General features: G+C 56.9%; 7 protein-coding genes across 7 annotated transcripts; 3 read left to right on the forward strand and 4 right to left on the reverse strand.

The window, feature by feature from the left end:
- Positions 1–515: 515 nt before the first annotated feature.
- On the reverse strand, positions 516–1,382 carry LY79DRAFT_76249 (uncharacterized protein). Its single transcript, XM_060565111.1, has one exon. The coding sequence runs from the start codon at positions 1,284–1,286 to the stop codon at positions 834–836; it is 453 nt and encodes a 150-aa protein (XP_060416964.1). The 5' UTR covers positions 1,287–1,382; the 3' UTR covers positions 516–833.
- A 490-nt stretch (positions 1,383–1,872) lies between these two features.
- Positions 1,873–2,748, forward strand: LY79DRAFT_76260 (uncharacterized protein). The gene has a single exon (XM_060565112.1). It carries the CDS (start codon positions 2,029–2,031, stop codon positions 2,641–2,643), a length of 615 nt encoding a protein of 204 aa, XP_060416965.1. The 5' UTR covers positions 1,873–2,028; the 3' UTR covers positions 2,644–2,748.
- A 3,811-nt stretch (positions 2,749–6,559) lies between these two features.
- Positions 6,560–9,466, reverse strand: LY79DRAFT_510048 (involucrin repeat protein; the record flags this gene model as incomplete). The annotated part of the gene is made up of 3 exons (XM_060554116.1): positions 6,560–6,652; positions 6,712–9,270; positions 9,329–9,466. 3 exons carry the CDS (start codon positions 9,464–9,466, stop codon positions 6,560–6,562), a joined length of 2,790 nt encoding a protein of 929 aa, XP_060416966.1.
- Positions 9,467–10,748: 1,282 nt separating this feature from the next.
- Positions 10,749–11,838, reverse strand: LY79DRAFT_76308 (UBA domain-containing protein Ucp14). The gene is made up of 2 exons (XM_060565113.1): positions 11,487–11,838; positions 10,749–11,426 (listed from the first exon to the last, which is right to left on the reverse strand). The coding sequence occupies exons 1-2, from the start codon at positions 11,739–11,741 to the stop codon at positions 10,878–10,880; spliced, it is 804 nt and encodes a 267-aa protein (XP_060416967.1). The 5' UTR covers positions 11,742–11,838; the 3' UTR covers positions 10,749–10,877.
- Positions 11,839–12,300: 462 nt separating this feature from the next.
- Positions 12,301–14,260, forward strand: LY79DRAFT_545189 (di-trans,poly-cis-decaprenylcistransferase). The gene is made up of 3 exons (XM_060557163.1): positions 12,301–12,916; positions 12,973–13,232; positions 13,283–14,260. Exons 1-3 carry the CDS (start codon positions 12,695–12,697, stop codon positions 13,881–13,883), a joined length of 1,083 nt encoding a protein of 360 aa, XP_060416968.1. The 5' UTR covers positions 12,301–12,694; the 3' UTR covers positions 13,884–14,260.
- Positions 14,261–14,785: 525 nt separating this feature from the next.
- Positions 14,786–17,444, forward strand: LY79DRAFT_76361 (PHD-finger domain-containing protein). Its single transcript, XM_060565114.1, has 3 exons — positions 14,786–16,080; positions 16,149–16,993; positions 17,063–17,444. Exons 1-3 carry the CDS (start codon positions 14,876–14,878, stop codon positions 17,182–17,184), a joined length of 2,172 nt encoding a protein of 723 aa, XP_060416969.1. The 5' UTR covers positions 14,786–14,875; the 3' UTR covers positions 17,185–17,444.
- Positions 17,445–18,087: 643 nt separating this feature from the next.
- Positions 18,088–18,949, reverse strand: LY79DRAFT_76363 (uncharacterized protein). Its single transcript, XM_060565115.1, has one exon. The coding sequence runs from the start codon at positions 18,699–18,701 to the stop codon at positions 18,150–18,152; it is 552 nt and encodes a 183-aa protein (XP_060416970.1). The 5' UTR covers positions 18,702–18,949; the 3' UTR covers positions 18,088–18,149.
- Between the last annotated feature and the right edge of the window lie 1,613 nt (positions 18,950–20,562).

Genomic DNA, 20,562 nt, shown 5'->3' on the forward strand with positions numbered 1-20,562 from the left:
GAGCCGAGATCATCTCATCTTTTCCCGGATGCCGACTCATAATCCTTTGCGGAACCAGCGCTGCATCTAAAATTGCCTCTTGGCTGACTCTTGCCCGAGCCACCGCCCAGCCTACATAGTACGACGGCACGAGTCAACCAAAATTTCTGACGTCGACAGTCGACAATCTCCTTTTTCTGGACAATGGCCGTGTGCATCTGCGTACGTGCGGAGCAACCTACGTGTTAGCCAAGACACCTCGGCCATGGGGGAACCCTCCATCTCTTCTGTCTTGCCTTCCTTGCCTTGCCATGTGGTTGATGGAGCACACTAAGGGGTCCGCAGACCGGGACCCGCGGCGGTTCGCCGTCGAGGATGATCCTCGCACAACCGAACCGCCGCTGAGAACGAGGCTGCACAGCTCACACCCACCCAAACGAAGAAGCCAACTACCTACACTGCCCCCTCTTCAGTTTTAACGGTCCGACGGTTGCATGTCGTCCTCTCTGGCCCTCGCGTGTCGCAAAGGGGAGGTTGGTTCTCTTACGCTCCAGCGCTCCGTCGAGCACACCACTACAGACTCAGGTGAAATGCACACGCCGAGCAAATCACGGCAGCGCCGGCCCATGGATTAGTTTAACAGGCTTCGTATGGTCGTCCCGGGGTCCGACTTACAAACAAAACTTGATTCCTCTTTCGGTTGGGGATGGCGGCCGCCGGCATGCCACCGCTTCTTGACCTGGCTGCCGTCTGCCGCCTCACCGAGATTGACCACGGTCTAGGTACCAGGCGATACCCGGTCACGGAAGCCCGGTTCGAAAGATTGGTCGAGATTGTTGCTGTTGCTGTTGCTGTTACGCATGCCCTCGTTCAATCAAAAGTCGCAAACCCACCCCATTACACCAATTAACGCCGTCGGGGCAGCACAGTTTGCTGGTTCGTCGGCCCCTCTGGCGAGACCCGAGACCACAGTCGCATGCATCAAGGCTCTTTGATGGGACGAGACGACCACGACTCAGATGGCCGTTTCCTTGCGTGGTTCGTTTCGGCTTGTCTGCATTACAACATCGCAATACGAGAGGCATAGCGCTTGCACACGCCTTCCTGCGAAGCCAGTTGTGAGTTTGTTGTGCGTTTTGTGCAACAACCCCCTGCTGACCTTCTGCCGCTATCACTTTGCCCGGCGCATGCTTCTCCATCATGTCTTTCCCATACACACACCGATGGTTTTCAGACCATGTCGCCGCGCGCCATCGCCTAAACGCCGCCGCTCTGGCGACGACATGAAAGGGATGAAGCGAGCCCATGACTCGGGCCGTCTCCCACAAAAAAAAAAAAAAAAAAAATAGGAAAAGTTATGCCCCAATCACTGCGATTTCCGTCGCCTTGCAGACACATTGGATTGTTCCGGCCCTTGGTTTCATATGACCAGCAAGCACTCTGCCTCCCTACCGTGTGTCCTTGGACGGGCGTGATGGTGCAGTAACGACACGACCGCCATGCCGCAACCCGCCGACTATTGCAGCAAGCAGCAAATTTCTCTTTTCTTTTCTTTTTCTTTTTCTTTTCCTTTTCCTTTTTCTTTTCTTCCTTCTCTTTACCTCTTCTTCTTCGTCCTCTTCTTCTTGTATTTTAGAAAGGCTCTCGCATTTGTTTTCACTCACGACGCAACGCAATGTAACGCAACGCAACGCAACGCAACGCAACGCGACCTGTCCAAGCCCAATCAGAACTAGCATAGTCCGCTTGCTTGGTTCCCGTCCCGATGCCGGCTGGCGCTAGGAACAGTGAGGCCAGCAACGCAACAGAGCTGTGGCAAGAGCTGATTGATGGCAGCCCACGTCGGCCACGATGCCCGATGCCATGGGATTGATCGTCCTCGATCCGTCGTTGGACCACGTTTAGGAATCGTGCGCGCGACCTGAAGACATGCCGCGTGGGCAACCCGAGCTGTTTGAGCCCTCTGCAACCAAACCACTGTGACAAGTCAGATGCACACAAGCACACCCACACCACACAGAGCTCGTACACGTCGCTGACTCTGCTGCCATGCCTCTTGTTGTCGCATCCTGGGCCGAGGAGGAGGGTCTCTGCTCAGAGGTCAACGTCCGGACCTTGCCTTCGTGCTCACCCAAAGCCTTTCCCATGCCCGGTCGTTGTCTCGTCTCTCCTTCTCTACGGCCATGCCCTGCCCTGCCTCGTCCGCTCGTGTGTGCTCCGACCTTCCAGCATCAACCGTTTCAAATCACATCACAGCGGGATCTGGGCCGAGCTGTGGCACCTCCTCTTTTACCCGTCCATTCCGTGTCTTCTAGAAGGCCTAACCCCCTGATTAAGACTCGTTTTGCGCCGTTCTTGGGACAGCATGGGTGGTCTCGGCCTCAATGGGTCGTGGCGCATGGGTCGTCTCCATCTTTTCGTCGTCGGATTGCATCAGTGTCGGCTGGTTCATATTCTCTCGGGGTTCATTTATCTCGGGGGATTATTAATTCCAGCTTTCCCCCCTTTTTCTCTTCTTTTTTTTTCTTTTTTTTCTTTTCTTTTTACGGTCCTATCACAGTGCCTCACAGATTCGTGTATAGTTGCCATCAGTCGACTACACTTGGCTCTCGCACTTGGAGCGATGGAGGACGCGCGCGCGTCCTTTCTTGGCTTGACACTTGATTCCATCGAATCCACCTAGATGCACCCGGAGCTGGGCCCTCGAGCCATGACTTGACCGCATTTCTTCAGCAGCATCGCTCGCTTGTCTGCCGGCTAGTTTCACCGGGTGCGCTAGAACCATGGATTCGTAGCCAGAAAGACAAGAGCGTCTCCCACTGCTCTGCCGACGACAAGAGCGGTACGCACTCTGGACCGTCGCAAACTGTCCGGATGATACGTCTCATGCATGATGCCTGTTGTTTTTGTTGTTTTTTTGCTGTCCATGATAGCACCAGACTGCGTGACGACCGCCTCGACCACCGCTCTTTGCCGAGTCTGTTTACCACTGATCGGCACGCCGCTCCTCGTTGCGTAGCAGCTGCTCTGTGTCCATCACTTTCGGTTGCCGCAGCCTACTGCGACCGACTCCATTTCCCAAAGGACAGCAGAGACCCAAGCCCTGCCTGGTCTCTCGTCTTTGATGCTCGTGGGCCCCCCTGGATTGCGCTACTCGAGCCGTGGCTCCAATCAAAGATTGCCGGTCATCCGGTTTGGGCGAGTGGCTCCCCCGGTCTACTGAATGTACTCCGTACGAATAAATATTTGGGAAGTCAGCGCCCCCTAAGTGGACAATGAAGATCGGCAACACCATTGCCTCCTCATGGAGAGCTTGACGCCAAAGCGGCACGGGAACAAGACTGGCAAAAAAGAAGAAGGGGAGGTCAAAAAAGGATCATTTCGAAAGAGACCGTCACGCAGTGCCTAATTCGGCTTGCGCGGTGAAAGAGACAAAGGAAGGCAAAGGTTGGGCAACCTCTCTGTGTCTGCCCTGCTGACCTAGGCAGTGTAGTCACTTGATTGCCGACTGGGCCTTCTTTCAATAACCTTTTTTCCCCCCTTCGTCTTGCCCCATCCCCACCCCTTTCGTTCGCGGATATGACCAAGATATGATCTAGGCCTCGAGGACTGCGCAGATCCTCCAAGCCATGTCGACAGAATCCGCTCCCACCATCTTCTCGCTCTTCATTTGAGTAATGCTCGCTTGCGTCTCTAGGGGCGGGATGAGTGTGGAGGAGAAGGGGGGCGTGAGGGGGTTCGTCGTTTTGGTGAGACTCAAACTCGAATGCCGCTAACGCTAGCCCGGATCAACCCCCTTGCTGGATCCATCTCATCTGAAGAGAGATTGAGAAGATGAGGGAACCCCATCGTAAGATCAGCTAGCTAGGCGTCGTCGATCTCGCGTTCCCGGCTAAGGTTTTCTGGTGGGCGAATCCGACGCCACGTTTTACGCTTCGCTCTTTTGCCCCGCGACGGAGAGAGGTGGGGAGGTGAGGTTGGGGTGGCCCTTCCTCCAACAATGCAATTTCAATAATAAGGCGGAAAGAAACCGAGTTGGATTGTGCCGTGGCAATAGGGCGAATAGTCTGGCGGTCATCTGCGAAGAGGGACCATGGCGCCCTCCGTCCTCCCCACGTTGGATGCTACCTGGCAGGGCTAGACCTCTTGGGTCGGGATGCCTTCCATCTTGGAAGGACGTCTGGGTGCTACCTTTCCGTCCGGGTCAAAGAGAGACACGCCCGTGCTAGGAAGGGAAAAGGAAGGATAGCGTTCTTTCATTGGAATTATCTCATTTCATGGGCAGGTCACGGAGGGCACCATCCGCCGGCGAAGTCGTCACGGGCGGAGGGGGCGGGACGCAACAAGCCGGCTCAGGGTTTGTCCGACGCGCTCTCGAAGGAGACAGACGGCTTCACCGGTTTTACGCCATTTCGCCAGGGTTCGCTTGCCCGCCGACCATGATACGGAAGAGAACCAAACGACGAGAGCGAAGGGGTTTGGTCGCATGGGGAGAAGAGGCTTTCCCTAAGCCCCGGTCCGAGGACGCTCGGCCGACGGCGAACCGTCCGCCGCGCATGGAGGGTTCTTGGTCCACCTACCCGGCGCTGGTGACATCATTGTCGTCGTCCGTCGCCGTCGTCCGTCGCCGTCGTCGTGTTGCTGCGTGCAAAGAGTGGGAGGGGGGAGGGAGTGCGGGAACGAAATCGAGATCCGGGGGGGCGGGGATGGAACGCAGACGGAGTTGCCGTGGCCGACGACGGTGGAGGCATCGGCCATCAGGGAAGCTGATATATATATATATATATATATATATATATATACATATATATATATATTAAAAAGAAGCATTTAGACCGTCGGCATATCTTGCAACAGCATTCCAGCCCGGGTCGAAGGGTGTGGACATCCAGTGAGAGACGAGCAGAGGGCTAGGAGACACAGACGAGTGTTCGACAGTGGTGCATAATGATTACTACCGGGGCGCTCTAAAACGAGGAAGCCATCCTTTTACAGCTACGGTTCTCCATGTCGGAACGGGGCGGCGACAGCGATGACGGAGCAAGTACTTGCGTTCCTTTTCGCCATCCAACCATCCGAACAAACGTTGCGTCCGCTTGCGTGGGCCCTCTCCGTGTCCTTATGTTAACGAAGTCCGGCCCCGGAAGCTTGTCGGTGGCTCTCCCCCCTTACCTCCCCTCCCTCACCCAGAACACGACCCCCAACCCCCCCGGGGCCGTTCGTGGCCGGCTTCACTCCGCCATCTTAAACGGCCTCTGGAGTCGGCCAGGCACATCTGACGTGCCGAGATCGGGGGAGGGTGGAGAGGAAACACGAAGCCAGAGTCACCCCCCAGCCCGCCTCTGCTCCTCGAACGCCGAGGCCGCCGTGACCGTAATCGCCATACCCCGTGGGCGAGCTCTTCGATGCTGGGTTAGCAGGCCACGGGGCCCGTGATGAATCCGGAACACCCCGAATGGGATCGACTGCCTGCGTCAGGGGCAGGAGGCAGGAGGCAGGAGTGGGAGGGGGATGGGAGAGCAGCATAAGAGGCCGGTGGAAGAGGGAAAGGTTCCGCCTTCCCCTTCCACCCCACCGAGCCCCCTTCGTCCAGGAGACTAGGGGGTGGGAGGAGAGAATGCCCATCTGTGAGAATCGAACGGCACGATAAGGATGAAAAGAAAATGACGGCCAGGTCGAGGGATGGAGGGGGGGATATCGGCCGGTCCCTGTCTGGTCATGGCGGGTGAGGGAACAACAGACGGCGATAGAGAAACAGGAGGGGGAGAAGCAAGAGCGATGCCAACACATACTCCGAGAACCTCCGTTCATGTAGCCGAAGGGGGGGGGGGGGGGGAGAAGAGGATCATCGACGGATTGCAAAGCTCATGCTCCGTCCATCATTGCTCCATGACGGCGTCGTGTACGTTCGGAAACCAGCTCCCAAACAAGAAAACAGAAATAAATATAAGCGGTGGTTCCGGGGGGCACACCGTCACTAAAGGAGAGCGTCATCACCGAGAGAAGGGGGAGGAGAGGAGAGGAGAGGAGAGGAGAGGGGCCGGCTGGGAAAACAGGCACAAGACGTAACTTCAACTTCGTGATTCAATTCCTTTCAGCCCACATATCTTCGGGCCTCCTGCGTGATGGTATCCAATAAAAAAAGAAAGAAACAAATGTAACTAAATACAAAAATCCGACGGCAAAGGCGCCCGGCTTGAAGGCGGGAAAGGTAATACAAAGACGGGCTCGACAACAGACTAATTATCCCAGTTGTGGTACACTCATTCCTGGAGGGCGTACGCCAACACGCAGCCAGTATTGGTAGTAATAGTAGTAGTATCCAAAACCAGGAGGAACTTGGATAGAATAGGTCTCAACCTCCCTTTTCCCAGCGATCCCGCTATGCAAAAAAGAACGAAAAATGAATAAATAAAGAGGTGAAGAGCAACAAGCAAGTCCGTATTAATACACGTTGTAGTGATTGTGTTGATCCGAAGACGGCCTGCATTAGGGGGGCGCATAAATGCGGGCTCCACAAGCAAAAGGCGGGTGACGATATCACAGTTCAGATGGGGGGCATCGTCGCCGGTGTTCGGTTTCACCGAGGGCTTAGGGGACTCCGTCCAGGCCCCTGGGACTTCTTGATCTTCTGCAGCTCCTCTTCGAGCTTTCTCCTCTTGCCTTGCTCCTCCTGCGCGCGAATGGTTAGCATGGTAGCCGGCACGGACGGACGAGCACACGCAGACTTACCCTGAGATCCTCCTGGAACTTCTTCCTCTCCTCCCTCATCGTGGCGCGGAACTGCTCGCTGAGCATCGACGCCCCGGCCCCGCGGGCGCCGGCGCCGGGCGTCACCTTGAGGCGCTCGCTGTCGAGTTCCTCTTGTAGCTTGGCCAGCTTGGCCCGGGAGTTGTCGACCTCGGCCTCGAGCTGGTCCTTGAGCGAGCTGATCTCGCCCTCGAGGTTCGACTTGTCTGCAAGCGCGTCGTCGAGCTTGCTCTCGACATCGAACTTCTCCCGCTCGGCCTTGATCGTCTCGGCCGTGATGTTCTCCAGCTCCTTAAGCGTCGAGCTGAGCTCCTCCTTGAGCCGGTCGACCTCGGCCTTGAGCTGCGCAGCCTCCACGCCGCTTTTGATAGCCGCGGCTTGGTCGGCCCTCTCCTTACGGGAGCCGTACGCGCCGTCCAGCTCGGCTTGCGCGATGGTGAGCTCCGTCTTGAGCTCGACAATCATCATGTTGAACCGGTCCAGCTCCTCCTCCTTCTCCTTGACTTCCTTGTCCTTGGCCGCGACCTCTTGCTGCTTCTCGACTGCCGCCTTCTCCGCTCCTGCGAGCTTGGTTGTCAGGAGCGCGATTTCCTCGTTGGCCCGGCTCAGCTTATCGTTCAACTCTTGGACATTTGTGCTGAGGCTCGCCAGCGTGGTTTGGGCCTCCTTAGTGCTCGCTTCGAGAGAGGCGATCTTGGCGTCGCGCTGCTTGATCTCGTCTTGCGTTTTGGCTGCGCTGGACTCGTTGGCCATGCGCGTGGTCATCGCGGCCTCGGCCTCCTTTTGGGCCTTGGCCAGCTTTTCCTGTGCCTCGGCCACTTCTTCCTCGGACCGCTCGAGCAGCGACCTAAGCTGATCTAGCTGGTCTTGCTTGAGCGTCAACTCAAGAGTCTTCTCTTCCTCGGACCGCATTTGGGCTGCCCGGAGTTGCTCGAGCTGGTCTTGTTTCGCCCTCAACTCTTCGTCCCTCTGTGAGTCCGACTTGCTGTTCAGCTCGCGTTGCTGCTTGATCTGGCGCTTCAGGACCGACTTCTGCTCCTTCAGACTGGTGGTCTGTCTGTAGAGCCACTGCACCTTGGCCGAGAAGGCCGACAGCGAGTACGGCTCTGCGGTGTCGACGGCCTCGTCGTCTGACATGTCGTCCTCGTTCTCAGACAAGCCCTGTTCCATCCGCGTGCGGCGGCGGTCTGCCTTTTGCTTTTGGATGCTCGCGAAGCCCGATTGGATGGTTTCCCACAAGCCCACCAGTGCAGCTTCGACTTGCTCCTCGTCTTGCTTCTTGACAGCCGACAGGCCGGCCGTCTTCTTCATTTCCTCGTCCACAACAGAAATAGCACGCTGGAGCCAGTCGAATTGGCTGTCAAGGCCAGAGTTTGCCACCTCGGGATGACTCGGGTCGACCGCGACAAGAATATCGCGCAGCTGTTGGTTCAAGTCGTCGAGACGGCTCTCCGCCTGCGAGAGGGCGATTGCCGCCTCGCCCGCGGCGGCCTCGGCCTCCTGGAGAGCGCCAGAGGACTGTCCCTGAAGTTCTTGCTCCTCGCGCACTGCCGACAGGCCTGCCTCTAGATATTCCAGCTGACTCCCTAAGGCTGTGCCGGGCTCGACTGATGCGTCGATCGCTAACGAGGGGGGCGTACGGAAGCCTCCGTTCTTGGTGGGATTAAAATTTATAACTACCTCTCTCAAAGAGTTGTTGAATGTCGTAAGTTTCCGTTCGGTATCAGAGACGGACTGCAAGCGCTGTGCCTTCTCTCTCTTGAGGCCATCAATCTCAGCGCTCAAGGCGTCGGTCTGCGACCGGAGCCGGGCGTTCTCCTCCCTTAGCTTCTCCGCCTCCTGTTGCAGCTGGGTATCTTGCTCTCGACTTGGTGCCTTGGGCGGGATGTTGAGTGGGCTGACTTTGACTTGTCCGCGAGACATATTTTCGCCGTTGAGATTCTGATATGGACCATCCTCGTCGAAGGAGCCGTCTCCCACCGGTTCCAAGCTATTGCGGCCGTTTGAATAGGCATAAAGGCTCTCCGGGCTTCCGGGGATCCCGTTCATCATTTGCGCAGGCAGCTGACTGGTCGGCTTTTTGGAGGCCCTGTGTGTCAGCTGGAGGATACCGGCCGTGTGCTCCAGGAGATTCCTTTGCGATTCCATCAGGCGTTGCTCGAGATTCCGCAGTTCGTTGGATAGGTCCTCGACTCGTTTTTCGCTCGCCTGCCGCTCTGCCTCGGCCTCTCGCAAGGACTCTCCCATGCTGTTGCGGTTGTTGCCCAGCAAGCTCCTTCTTCTACTAGCCTCGGGCTGTGTGTAGAGCTTGGCCATGGAAATGGCGGCGTCTCGATACTTTGTTTGAATCGCGAGGTTCGCGCGCGTCTGCTCGACGCGCAAGCTCAACGATTGGATTTGCTTCTTGGCACCATCGACTTCTTCCTGAGACAATATTCGGTATTGTTTGCTGTCGGTCAAAGCCGTTTCCGTCAACAAATGAACTTGGATGGGGTCCTTGAGATCGACGAGCGCGGAGCTTGGGGGCAGTTTCGTGCTTATCTACAGGTTGTCAGATTTGGCTACGCGGCGTCAACGAAGACTGACGAAGACAACTGACTGGATCAATACGTAGCGACGCCTTTTCTAAGTTGTTCATAATATCCCTCCTGAGGCTATCCCCGCCTAGGGGCCTCTCTCCGCCTCCGGGGCCAGCAGCCCGGGGCGGCGAGGGCCTCCCCGGGGAGTACCCGTTCATGGTGTTGGATCGGACCGGCAGTAAGCGTTGGTGGTCGTCAAATCATTATATTACACAAAAGTCTTAGAATCGTAGGTGGCTTAGGGTGTCGTGGCGGCCTTAGGGAGCATGTTCATCCGGCGGGTTACGGAGACTATTCGCAGGCACGTTTCGATAGGGGTGGGTGTTGGAACCGTCGCACAAGCCAGCGTAGGAAGGGACAAAGGGTGGCTGGCGGCTGGCGGCTGGCGTGTGGGACTTGGCGTGGGAGGTAAGAAGGGGGAGGGGGGTTCGCCGTTACGGGAACGAAGTTGCTATCGCCGTGGAGACGGAAGACGAGTCGGGACGTCGTCGGAGCGGGATAAGCACCAACCGTGTGGCGATAGGCAGCCGGGGAAGGGGAAGTAGCGAGGATAGGGGGGGGGATTAAGGGAAAAGACAGCGGAATGAGAAGAGTGATCTGCCTGTTAGCTAAAGAGGCATATCATTTCCCCCCCTCTAGCGATGTATGCACTGGCGGGTGCAAAGTTTGCCGTCCAGACATGACACGCTTGACACGAGTGCAACACAGCCGGACCTCCCCTTGCAGGCTGTTTACATTTGGCGATGCCTCGCAGCTTCCACCTTGGGGTCATGGCGCTAAGCTCATTCGAGTAGTGTATTGCTGGCGTCGTACCCGTCGTTGTAGGTACTATTGGTGGACGGCCGTCCGCTCAACAGTACGTACTCTCTGCACTTGCATAGGTACTTCTACAGGTACTTACCTGTCACTGTCACTGTCACTGTCACTGTGCACTTGTATTCGTATGCAACCATCACCAGCATTTGGGATGACAAAAGCTCCGCCGTGCTCATAGGCGCTTGAGGTCAGCCGTAGTTCAAACTCAAACGTCCCAAGTGACTGTTGTTGTATCTGCTGCATAAGAATGGAGGGAACACACCGTAATTTCGGGTTTCTGATTGCTAGGATCCTGCGCCGGGATTGCGATGAGCTAAACCACTTTGGAAACACGACCCAAACCTTTTCTGGCCCACGACATTACTTTTTTTCCATCCCAGGAACGATCGTCGGCATCTCCAGGGCCGCGGCTAGTGTACCTACACTACTGGACGTGTACGCTGCGGATGCGGTTGATGTGGTTCTAATGCGGGCACGACCCTCTTTATACCGGTAATTGGATTGTGAGCACGCCGAACGGCCTTGTCAATAGTCCAACGGCGTGCTGGATAGTCGCCCACATGTATATTCCACCGTCATCGCATCACGTAAGGCCGATTGTTCACCGTTCAATCCTAAGGCCCAGCGAGAGTTGACAAAGCCCAGGCCTGAGGGCAGTCCGCTCCGCCAGTCGGAATACGTCCGAAAATGTTTTTCGTAAACGGCTAGATCACGAATGACTGCTTGTGTCTTTGGGCTGCAGATCCATGCCATTCAGTCCTCACGTCTGCCCTGGCCCGCCGGTCTTCTCCGCCCAGAGTCCCCGTCGACTTGTCCCTGAACGCCGGATGCGGTGGCAGACGAGCCTTCGCCTTCCAACCGCCGTCGAAGGCCTTCAAATTCGCTCCGACTTCTCTGTGTCCTGACCCCAACCATCCATCCCGGGAGGCGCCATTTGGTCACCGCTCCTGGCAGCAAGTCGTTCCTCCACGAGTATCCTACAACCCAGCCAATGACAGCCCCAAGCAGTGAGCCCGGCCATTGGAAGAGGGCCAGCTGTAATGCGAGGGCATAGCGGTATGACTTATCCGAGAAGGTCAATCCGACAAATGGGTCGTCCGTAGGTGGCGCAGACGAAGCTGCGACGCGGTATCTGTAGATGTGAGGAACCACAGCGTGGTACTGCGCCAGTATCGCAAAGATAATCGGGGTTGGTCCAGCCGGCATGTAGTTGAACAGACCCGCCGTCAGTGGACGCAGGACGAGGGACAAGAAGACGGGAGGTATGATGGCGGTGAAGAGCGCAGATACAGCTACGAACGACTACGGATAGATCAGTGCCGCTCGACCTGGTGCTTTTGCGTTGGTTCGGTGACGACTTACGGCATATTTCCTCGAGCCCCATATCTGTTCAATGACCCTTAGCTGGTAAAGGGTCATTGAGGCGAAGAGCACCTCGCTTGAGTTGGTGCAGCATAGCTGGTACGTCAGGAGGCGCCAAACTTGATGATACCGCCAGAGGTGGGTATCGACGACGATGTAGAAGTAGTGCTTGACGTCTAGCAGGCTGGCCGCAATGGAGCTCGTCACCAAGCCAAGGACGAGAGAGCGCGTCACTGGCGCATTCGTAAAAGACATGTTGGTGATTGGAGGGCTATCTCATTGTGGTCTGGCGTACCCGTCGGCTCTGTATCGCGATAGCGCTGGATCGGTGCCTCGAGGGAGGACGACGGATCCCTTTGGATTGAGGTAACCTTGTTTGGATGCCCCTTGCTGCGGGGTGTTCTGCAGGTGGTGTGTAGCTATGTATGTACTTGAATGCAGCGGCGTCGTCAGAGTAGCAAAGGCAGAGGCCGGAAAGCGAGGCGCGGTCGGAGGACCGTTGATGCCAGGTGGTTTCTTCGGCCGTCGTCAGATCGAACCCACTCGAAGCTCGAACCAGAGATGGGATAGGTAGGCAGGCACAGAGGCATGCACTTGTACACCCCCTCCATAGTGGTGTGGACTTTGGGGAATGGATGGTCCAAGCCTCAAGGGCTCACGTCGACGCCACAGGTACCCGATCCTGTGCAGTGCAATTACTAAGGCACGAATACAAGGCGGCCCCTCTTGTGGTCGCACAGGTACACAATAGGTGCAGTGCAATTACGAGGCTGGCGGGCTGACTGACCGTAGCTTCCCCACCCGCTTGAACCCCCCCGGATTCCCATTCGCCCAACGAATTACGCCACAGTGCCCATCCCTCCCTTGCTTCCCTGTCACGACGTGTTTCTGTGAGGCGCAGAGCTCTGGGCACATGCCGCCGTCGCCGCTACCGCCGACACTCTGGTAGCTTCTGCTGGTCCGGAATAATGAGTCCAAGGCGGGTACTCTTCCAACCTGCCAACATACTTGCTGACGCTCATCACATACTAACTATACCCGTTTCTTGTTCTCTTTTGTAATCTTCTCGATAGGGTGTCCCGGCTTTTCGTCCCTCATTCGCACAATTTGCTTTACCTTCGAATAATTCTTTCCTCAACGCGCAGTGCTGCACCCCTTACAGTCTTCCTTGCGTAAAACGTCTGCGCCGTAATAACATCAAGAACAGCATGTCGGAGATATTCATCAACCACATCACGCGGTGGCTCTTTAGCTCACCGCCGGCCGAATGGGCCATTGAACAGCTCCGCGAGCTCCTCATTGGCGCACTGAAGCAAGGCCCAGTCCCTCAACATGTCGCATTCGAGATGGACGGCAACAGGCGGTATGCTCGCGGCAAGAAGATGGAGACGATCGAAGGTCACCACCACGGGTTCGAGGCTCTGGCCAGGGTACGCCATCCCGCCGCTACCTGCGGCTGACGCGCTCGCTAATCGGGAAAGTCCAGGTTCTCGAGATTTGTTACAAATGCGGCGTTAAAGTCGTGACGGTTTACGCCTTCAGTATAGAAAACTTCAACCGCCCGCAATACGAGGTCGATGGGCTTATGCAGCTGGCCAAGGTGAAGCTCGAGCAGTTGACGAAGCACGGAGATATCCTGGATCGGTACGGCGCGGCGGTGCGTGTGCTCGGCCAGAGAGACTTGATCCGCAAGGACGTGCTCGAGGTAGTTGACCGTGCAGTCGACATGACCAAGTACAACAAGCGGTGAGCTAGACGCATGCGGTCCTTTGGGCGAGCCAAACTGACTGAAGCAGCAACGTGCTGAACATCTGCTTCCCGTATACGGCGAGAGAAGAAATGACAACGGCCATACGATCCACGGTGCAGGAGTATATGATGCCTCCAGGCCCCAAGTTCACGCCCTTCCCGGCCGCTCGCATCTCGCAGAAGATCATGTCGAAGCAGCTAGAGCGTCGAGAGCCCCTCCCCACCATTCGCGACACGTCGCCCGCTCCCTCCTCCCGGTCGGATGGTGACGATGGCGCGTCGTCGTCGACTACTCTTCCACCCGACTCGCCCTCGCCGCCGAGACATCGGTCCGGCGCCGCAGGCGGCCTCCATCTGAAGAACCCAGAGACAATCACGGCCGAGACGCTGAATAACCACATGTACACTGCTGGGAACCCACCGTTGGACATCTTCGTCAGGACTAGTGGTGTTGAGAGACTCAGCGACTTCATGCTGTGGCAGTGCCACCAGGATACGCACATTTTCTTCTTGAAGTGTCTCTGGCCAGACTTTGACCTGCAGCACTTCCTGCCGGTGCTTTTGGAGTGGCAATGGAGGCAGAAGAAGCAGATTGAGGCCGACGAGCATCCTAGACAAGCAAACACGAAGGCGCGGAAGCTTGCCTGAAACTGCTCGAATCAGCATACGGTCTGCTCTGATTTCACTGCGAGGCGTTCTTTCCCCTTCATTTTTCGTGATAGTGTTTGCGCAAAATATTTGCCCAGGACTTGTCCTTGGCTGCGCTATTGGGTGGAGGTGGCCGGAATTGATACCACGAGAGTGTGTTTGTACCATATTGATATCCATCAAATCCAATTGCTGTTTTTAAAAGTAGTTTGCCAGGTTACGGGATGAGGGGCGTAAAGAAGAAACAAAAAACAATGAGAGAGAAAAGGAAAAGAGAGAAAGGAACAAGGAGAGTTATGATTCGGAGTTACAACGATGCGAATTCGATAGGTTACGAGATTGACTTGAAGGCTCTGGAATGAAAACGGTTATGGACGAACGCTCTCTGGAGCTTATCGGATCGTGGCGCAACAACGATAAGAGGCCGACGAATGACGACAGTGGGTGTGGCTGCCCCCCCAGTTGCGCGCATCGCATCGGTGGATCGGAGGGGGCTTCTGGCCGATTTTCGCTGCCGAGTGTGGCTGGAGAAACAGGCACAGGGGGCGTTGGGGTCTCGCAGGTTCGGGTGAGCTCACTTGGGCGGCCTCAGGCCTAAACCACTCGCTAAGTGAACGGATGGGGTCACTCCACTCACCCAGCCGGTCTCTCAGCCCGCGGCAGATACACTGAGGTCCCCCGAAAGTGCGTCGAATGGATGATGGAAGATCCCGAGGCGTTCTCTCTTGATTTTCCTCGCGCACTCCCCTCTCCCACGCCCGCCATTTTGCACCTCCCAGGCCACCTTGTTCCTACGATGAGAATGCCCTAGGATTCTTCAGTATCCTCTTTCAATTGTGCAGACCTCGTCTTTTGCTGAGACAGGATCTCTTTACTTTTTACCCGTCCGTTCACGACAATCCACCCCGTGGCACTTCGCTGCTGCGCCAGGTCTTCGCTTCCTCTTCCACTACTTGGACATCTCCCCGCGCAACACGCCGGCTGAAGTGGCGATGAAGTCGGCCAAAGCAGCGCCAGGAGACACTCCGTCAAGTAGGAGGTCCCAGCCTGTCCGACAGACACGCACCAACCCGCCGCGCGTATCGTCAGGCCTTCGTGGATCTGCCAACGGGCGGGATTCTCTTGCTGGCGGCACTGCTTCCGACCAGCCCATCGACATCTACCCTGCGATAACCTACTTCTCCGATGCCATTGCAGCTCTCCCGAAAGAGCTTGTCCGACACTTCACCCTACTGAAAGAGGTCGATGCCAAAATATTCGCTCCCGAAGATGCGCTCTTCAAGCTCGTCGACGCTGCCATGAACGCGCCCCCTCCGCAGCCCCGACCGGCGAACGATGCGTCTAGTAGTGTCGCGCCTGCGTCAGCTCCAATGAGTACGCAGAACAGCTCTAGCGGAGGTCCTCTCGGCAGTCAAGCTCCCCCTACGGCATCCTCGACCGACGGCTCGTACACGACATCCATCTACGACCCTAGCAACTTCCCGAGGAGACAGTTGTTTCGACAGACAGCTTACAAGATCCAGGAGATGCTCGGATCGTTGGAGGAGAAGAACCATGTCATCTCGACCGCGAATGACGCCCTCCAGAAACAGCTCTCCCGAATTGACGACGTCTGGCCGTACGTCGAGAACGAGTTCAGCGACGAGGCGAAGTGGGGGAGCACTTCGCATTGGGCATATCCCGAGAACAGGGCCGCAACTAAGGCGGCACACACGGAGCGTTCGCGTCGCGAGGGTGCCGCAGCCATCTCTGCCGCAGCCCAGCAGCTGGCTGAGGAGGCCGCTGCCAGGAGCGAGTCGAGGAAGCAAGCAGTCCAGGCCAAGAAGAGCCAGAAGACGGCGCCTCAGGAATCGGATTTTGATGACGCCGAAGGCCGCAACAAGCCAGAAACAGCCAAGAAGGGTCACGGAGGCGGTAAAGCGCGCAAAGCGGCCGAGACCGCTGCCAGCGTAGGCTTGGGTATCTCGACGAATGGCGCGTCGAACGGGGCGGCCCCACAACCCAAGAGACGCAAAGTCGAGAAGACGCCTAGCGGAAACAACGTGACGGAGCGGGCCATGAGCACTGTCTTCGGGGCTACTGCGTCGTCAAAGGCGAAGACCACAAGCCCCAGGGAAACTCCCGCGCCAGAAGGCGGCCAAGGCGGCCCGAAGAAGCGAAAAGCCCTGCCGACGGGCACGGGAGTTGCCAAGAAAAGGTATGTCTCGTTCCGCAAGTGTTTACTTGGAATCCTTTGTCGTCGGTGTCTGACTTGCATATCAACAGCAAAAATGGAGTCGCCGGCATGTCTCCATCGGTCGCCTCCTCTCCCGTGATGAGTACGTTCTCCGACGCCGTGTTGCCACGCGGCTCTCCCGCGCCGACAGTCACCCCCGTACCTCCCGCTCCCAAGCCCCCCACTGCTTCACGAGCCAAGCAGAGTACGACGCAAGCGGCGGTGGAGGGCGGGAAACAGTCTCGGCCGCCATCGTCCGCCTCGGCCAAGCCGAACGGCTATGTGCCACCGCCGACACCAGAGGCAGCACCTCCAGCGCCGTTGCCGAAGCCTGTCGTCGAGGCCAAGCCGGTTGCCAAGGAGCCTTCCGTACCGCCTGCGCCGGAACCTACGAAAAAGGAGCCTGAGCCAATCGAGACGATCATCAAGCCAAGCATACCCGCGGCGAAGCAAAAGAAGGAAACACCAAAACCCGAAGAACCGGAAACGCCTAGCGAGACGCCGGTGCTTCAGACGGTAAACGCCGCCACGGTGACGAAGAGTGGACGAGCCAGCAAGCCATCGACACCAGCGATGGCTACATTTCAAGAGGCAGCAAGGCCAAAGTCGGCCCGCAATACGGAGACCAACAGCACGAGCAAGCGGAAGAAGAGCAACATAATGACAAACAGCAGGGCCATCAAGACGGCAGACCAGACGGAGGACAGCGAGGAGATTGAAGACGCGGAAATACAAGCCGGCAAGCGCAGCTACGACTACACGGAAGACGAACCGACATATTGCTACTGCACCAGCGTGAGCTACGGCGAAATGGTGGCTTGCGACGCAAACAACTGCGAACGGGAATGGTTCCACCTCAACTGTGTGGGCCTCAAGGTTGCCCCCAAGGGAAGCTGTAAGTGTGATGATGCCCGTCGCATCTCTGAGAAAGAAAGAAAAACCGAGAGGCTAACCGTCGACACAGCGAAATGGTACTGCGAAGAGTGTCTGCAGCGTTTCTCGAAGCAGGGCAAAAAGCTCAGCCACAAGTACAACGTGCTACCGGACTCCCTGAACATGCGCAAGCAACGCGGTCCCCAGTATTGATTGGGCCGGGCCGAGCCGACAGAGACGCGTGTGGCGTTTAGGGACAGCGGCGGGCACGAGCGTGATCTTTCGAAAGCGGTACATGCCACGATTCTATACGGCGTTGGTTTTCATTTGGCCACCTGGCATGGAAGTCGACGAAATGCGGGTTTGTCGACTCCTGGATACCTTACCAGCATCGGGATGGAAGTGTGGTAAATCAATAAGGGGGGAGGGAGAGGGGGAGGGCAACAGTACATAACACTAGGCTGCCCCGTTAGGAAATGGAGTAACAGCACATACTGCCGGGACGGCAGAGGGCGTACGGTGTTGCGTGATGAGTTTGCTGGGCGTGCGGGCGATGATCTGGGCCGATATGAGGAAGGGAGGTTTCCCCCGGTGGTTTGGGGATGAGTGTTGACCACCTCTGTCTTTTTTTTTTCTTTCTTCTTCTTCTTCTATTGCGTGTCCCCGTACCGGGATTGGCGGACCTGCATCTAGTTGCGAGCTAGAGCCCGAGCAGCACGAACGTTTCCATTGAATGAGAATTGCATGTCACGACTACTCGAATATCAAGGAGAAGGGGGGAGGGGGGGAGCGCCTTTCCCCGCACCCCATCTTTACCCCTTTTCCCACTTCTCTCTCGTCCGAAGGTTCTCGTTTTGGACTTTTGTGTCGTGGTTCCCCGGTGTTTGAGCCCGACGGGTTTCAACTTTGTGAATCCGGGGAAGCTGTGCCGGGGCAGCAGAGAGAGCGTTCTGTTTGCATGAAGTGGTCGAACCTCTCGTTTGTCCAAGAAGCGAACGGGAAATGTGGCCAGGAAGGGAGGGTGGAAAGGGGGAGGCTTTGCACACGTTTGTAGGTTCCAAACACGGTGTCGGCACTGGAGTAAAAACAAACCCTCCTCTCCAGGCTCCGACGACGGGGAGAAGCGATAGAGACAAGATGAGGAAGAGAGCTCCTTGGGGGGAGGGATATGATCGGCGTCAGTTGTGCGTTTGGGAAGGCCTAAGTAAGACTGGGGGGGGGGGGCGAGTCTCAGAGCAAGCTGAGCTACCTAGGGGTCGGGGTTTCCGGGGTAGAGGATTTGTTGATGAAGACCGCCCCCCCCCCCCCCCCCCCCCCCCTTCTTGGCTCCCCTTTTCTGATAACCATCCGTTGCCTCTTTTTTTTGCTACTAGTAACGTAGGTACGAAGTAGAGGCGAGAGAGAGAAGAACTAAAAAAAGAGTGTGCGGTTGAGCCGCCTTTTTTGCGTGTGCGACCTGGAAATGGGTTGGGCGTCGGAAGAAGCTCGGGGAGGGTTACAAAGGGGGAGGGGGGTGATTCTCTCCCCCCCCCCTCTCCTTCCGGTTTTGGGGGAGAAAATCTGGGGTAGGTTTGGCGGGCTGTGAGTGGACGGTGCCTGCCAAGGGGAGAGAGCCTGTGTGTTGTCACTTTGATGGCAGCGGGACAAGCTCGAGTTCGTTTGGCTGGTTCCTCCTCCCCCCTCGTTGGAGATAAACTAGGCCCGCTTGCTTTGATGGCCTCTCCGTGCATCAAGTTTGGCAAACGATGAGACACACACACACACACACACACACACACACACACACACACACACACACACACACACACACACACACACACACACACACGCGAGCCAGGTACGCCAGCTTGACGGAACCTAGTATCTATGGCCAGGGCATCATCATATGGACGTTTGTGTGTTTTTTGGGGGGGGAGGAGAGGGGGGGAAGAGCGAATGGAGGGTTATGGACACAGGAAGTGGTTTCGAGAGATGCTGGTCGTCTCGCTGTGTTTTCTTTTGCGCGCGTGACCTCGAAATTCGAAGGGGCGGGGAGGGGAAGGGGGCGGTTCTTCATTACTATGACTAACACGCCACGATGCAATGGTCATGAGAAACTCGACGGGTGTTGCAAGGGGCCTGTCTGGCGGCACGTGGCTGGGGCATCGTGCCATGCAGGGGCATGGATGCAGACATTTCTAAACTAATGGCTACTACGGCAGGATGGTTGTGTCGGCGTTTGGACGGCATTTCGTGTGTGTGGCCCTCGCAAACTAGCGTCCGTTGGTCGGCCCTGTTTTGGTCTCGGTAAATACTTGCTCTGTCCCCGGCAGGCATGAGGACAGGGGGGGGAGAGAAATCGCAAAGTCTATCTACTACTAGGTAACAAGCTCTTCTATTTACAGTTTTGCAGTCTGTTCCCCATGCTTGAGTTGAGTATTGGAATGTGGGGGAACGCATACAGACGCTAGAAAAGGTAGGCTCGAAACCGACAGGGTAGCACGAGGCGGCTGGCCTCGGCCTATCAGTTTTCTTTCCTTCTGTTTTTCTTCTGTTTTTCTTCTTCACTCCAGTTTCAACTAGAGTTTTTTTTTCCTTTACCCTCCCGTTTGATTTTTCTTCAGGGTGGATAATCTGGGGCAACAACACGCGGCCCATCCGAGTGCAGGTGTGTCGTCGAGCTCGAACCCACCCAACCGGAGATCCGGCAGGGGTGTCGGGCCCTAAGACTCCACTCGTACCTTTCTGTTCAACGATGAGACGAGACGTCTCTCTACCGTGCTCACCTGCAGCTCTCAGGCCTCGTTCTCGAAAGCCTTCGTACATGCGGCTTGGAGGAGGAGGGTGGGGGGGAGCGCAGAGGGAGAAAACTCGGAGCTGGGCCATGCCCTCTTGACGACCACTGGTATCCATCCATCTATGCCGGAGTTGCTTGGCCTGAGCTCGGGAACGCCTTCCGGGAGAACAGGTCCACCCGGTTCTCCCAGCTCGGAAGGCTGCGTTGCCGCTCCAGACCCGAAAATCGCTTGCCCTGGGCACGTCTCATATACGCACAGCCAGGCTCGCGAGGTGAAGAGAGGTCAGACGACCGCTGGATGGGGCGGCTGGGCCCCCCCCGTGGTCCCTGGCTCAGGCGGGTTGGATGCCAAGCATGTCATCGCCTCGACTTGTCTTCTCCCCAGCATTGCTCTCGCCCGATATGCCAGCGTTCGGGTTTGCGATGACACTAAGGCAGGTATTTTGCCATCTTGCCATCGCGGCCAGAGGGGAACGGGCAACCCAGTCCGGGTCGGGCGGTCTATCCAACGACCAGAACGGACGGACGCCTCGGGTGCGGTACACCGGTGGTGGTGTCGGGTCCTGAAGGTGCGACATGGCGGTGTCCCGCCTGGCACTGGGTGGCTCGGTGTTTGAAACGGGTACTAGGCATTATAGCTAATGCCGAGGAGATGTCTTTGACGGATATGTCTCAGTGGGGTGTGTTGGTATGTAAGTGATTAAGTGAGTACGCGAGTGATTGCGTGTGCGTGTGTGTGTGTGTGCGCGTGCGAGACTATGCGTGTGAGAGCAGCTCAGTCGGGGTAGCTGGGGAGACCAGCACGCTTGTCGTCG

This window comes from Colletotrichum navitas (assembly GCF_030913465.1).
Source record: "Colletotrichum navitas strain CBS 125086 chromosome Unknown LY79scaffold_13, whole genome shotgun sequence".
Lineage (NCBI taxonomy): Eukaryota > Fungi > Ascomycota > Sordariomycetes > Glomerellales > Glomerellaceae > Colletotrichum > Colletotrichum navitas.

What these genes read in the sequence shown, in the direction of transcription:
- LY79DRAFT_76260 (XM_060565112.1), top strand. Translation starts at nt 2,029, where the DNA reads ATGCCTCTTGTTGTCGCATCCTGGGCCGAGGAGGAGGGTCTCTGCTCA.
- LY79DRAFT_76308 (XM_060565113.1), bottom strand. Translation starts at nt 11,741, where the DNA reads ATGTCTTTTACGAATGCGCCAGTGACGCGCTCTCTCGTCCTTGGCTTG. An exon ending in GGGGCTCGAGGAAATATGCC is followed by an intron (nt 11,427 to 11,486) that starts GTAAGTCGTCAC and finishes ATCTATCCGTAG; the next exon opens with TCGTTCGTAGCTGTATCTGC.
- LY79DRAFT_76363 (XM_060565115.1), bottom strand. Translation starts at nt 18,701, where the DNA reads ATGCACGGAGAGGCCATCAAAGCAAGCGGGCCTAGTTTATCTCCAACG.
- LY79DRAFT_76249 (XM_060565111.1), bottom strand. Translation starts at nt 1,286, where the DNA reads ATGGGCTCGCTTCATCCCTTTCATGTCGTCGCCAGAGCGGCGGCGTTT.
- LY79DRAFT_545189 (XM_060557163.1), top strand. Translation starts at nt 12,695, where the DNA reads ATGTCGGAGATATTCATCAACCACATCACGCGGTGGCTCTTTAGCTCA. An exon ending in GGTTCGAGGCTCTGGCCAGG is followed by an intron (nt 12,917 to 12,972) that starts GTACGCCATCCC and finishes GGGAAAGTCCAG; the next exon opens with GTTCTCGAGATTTGTTACAA. An exon ending in ATGACCAAGTACAACAAGCG is followed by an intron (nt 13,233 to 13,282) that starts GTGAGCTAGACG and finishes TGACTGAAGCAG; the next exon opens with CAACGTGCTGAACATCTGCT.
- LY79DRAFT_76361 (XM_060565114.1), top strand. Translation starts at nt 14,876, where the DNA reads ATGAAGTCGGCCAAAGCAGCGCCAGGAGACACTCCGTCAAGTAGGAGG. An exon ending in ACGGGAGTTGCCAAGAAAAG is followed by an intron (nt 16,081 to 16,148) that starts GTATGTCTCGTT and finishes GCATATCAACAG; the next exon opens with CAAAAATGGAGTCGCCGGCA. An exon ending in GGTTGCCCCCAAGGGAAGCT is followed by an intron (nt 16,994 to 17,062) that starts GTAAGTGTGATG and finishes CCGTCGACACAG; the next exon opens with CGAAATGGTACTGCGAAGAG.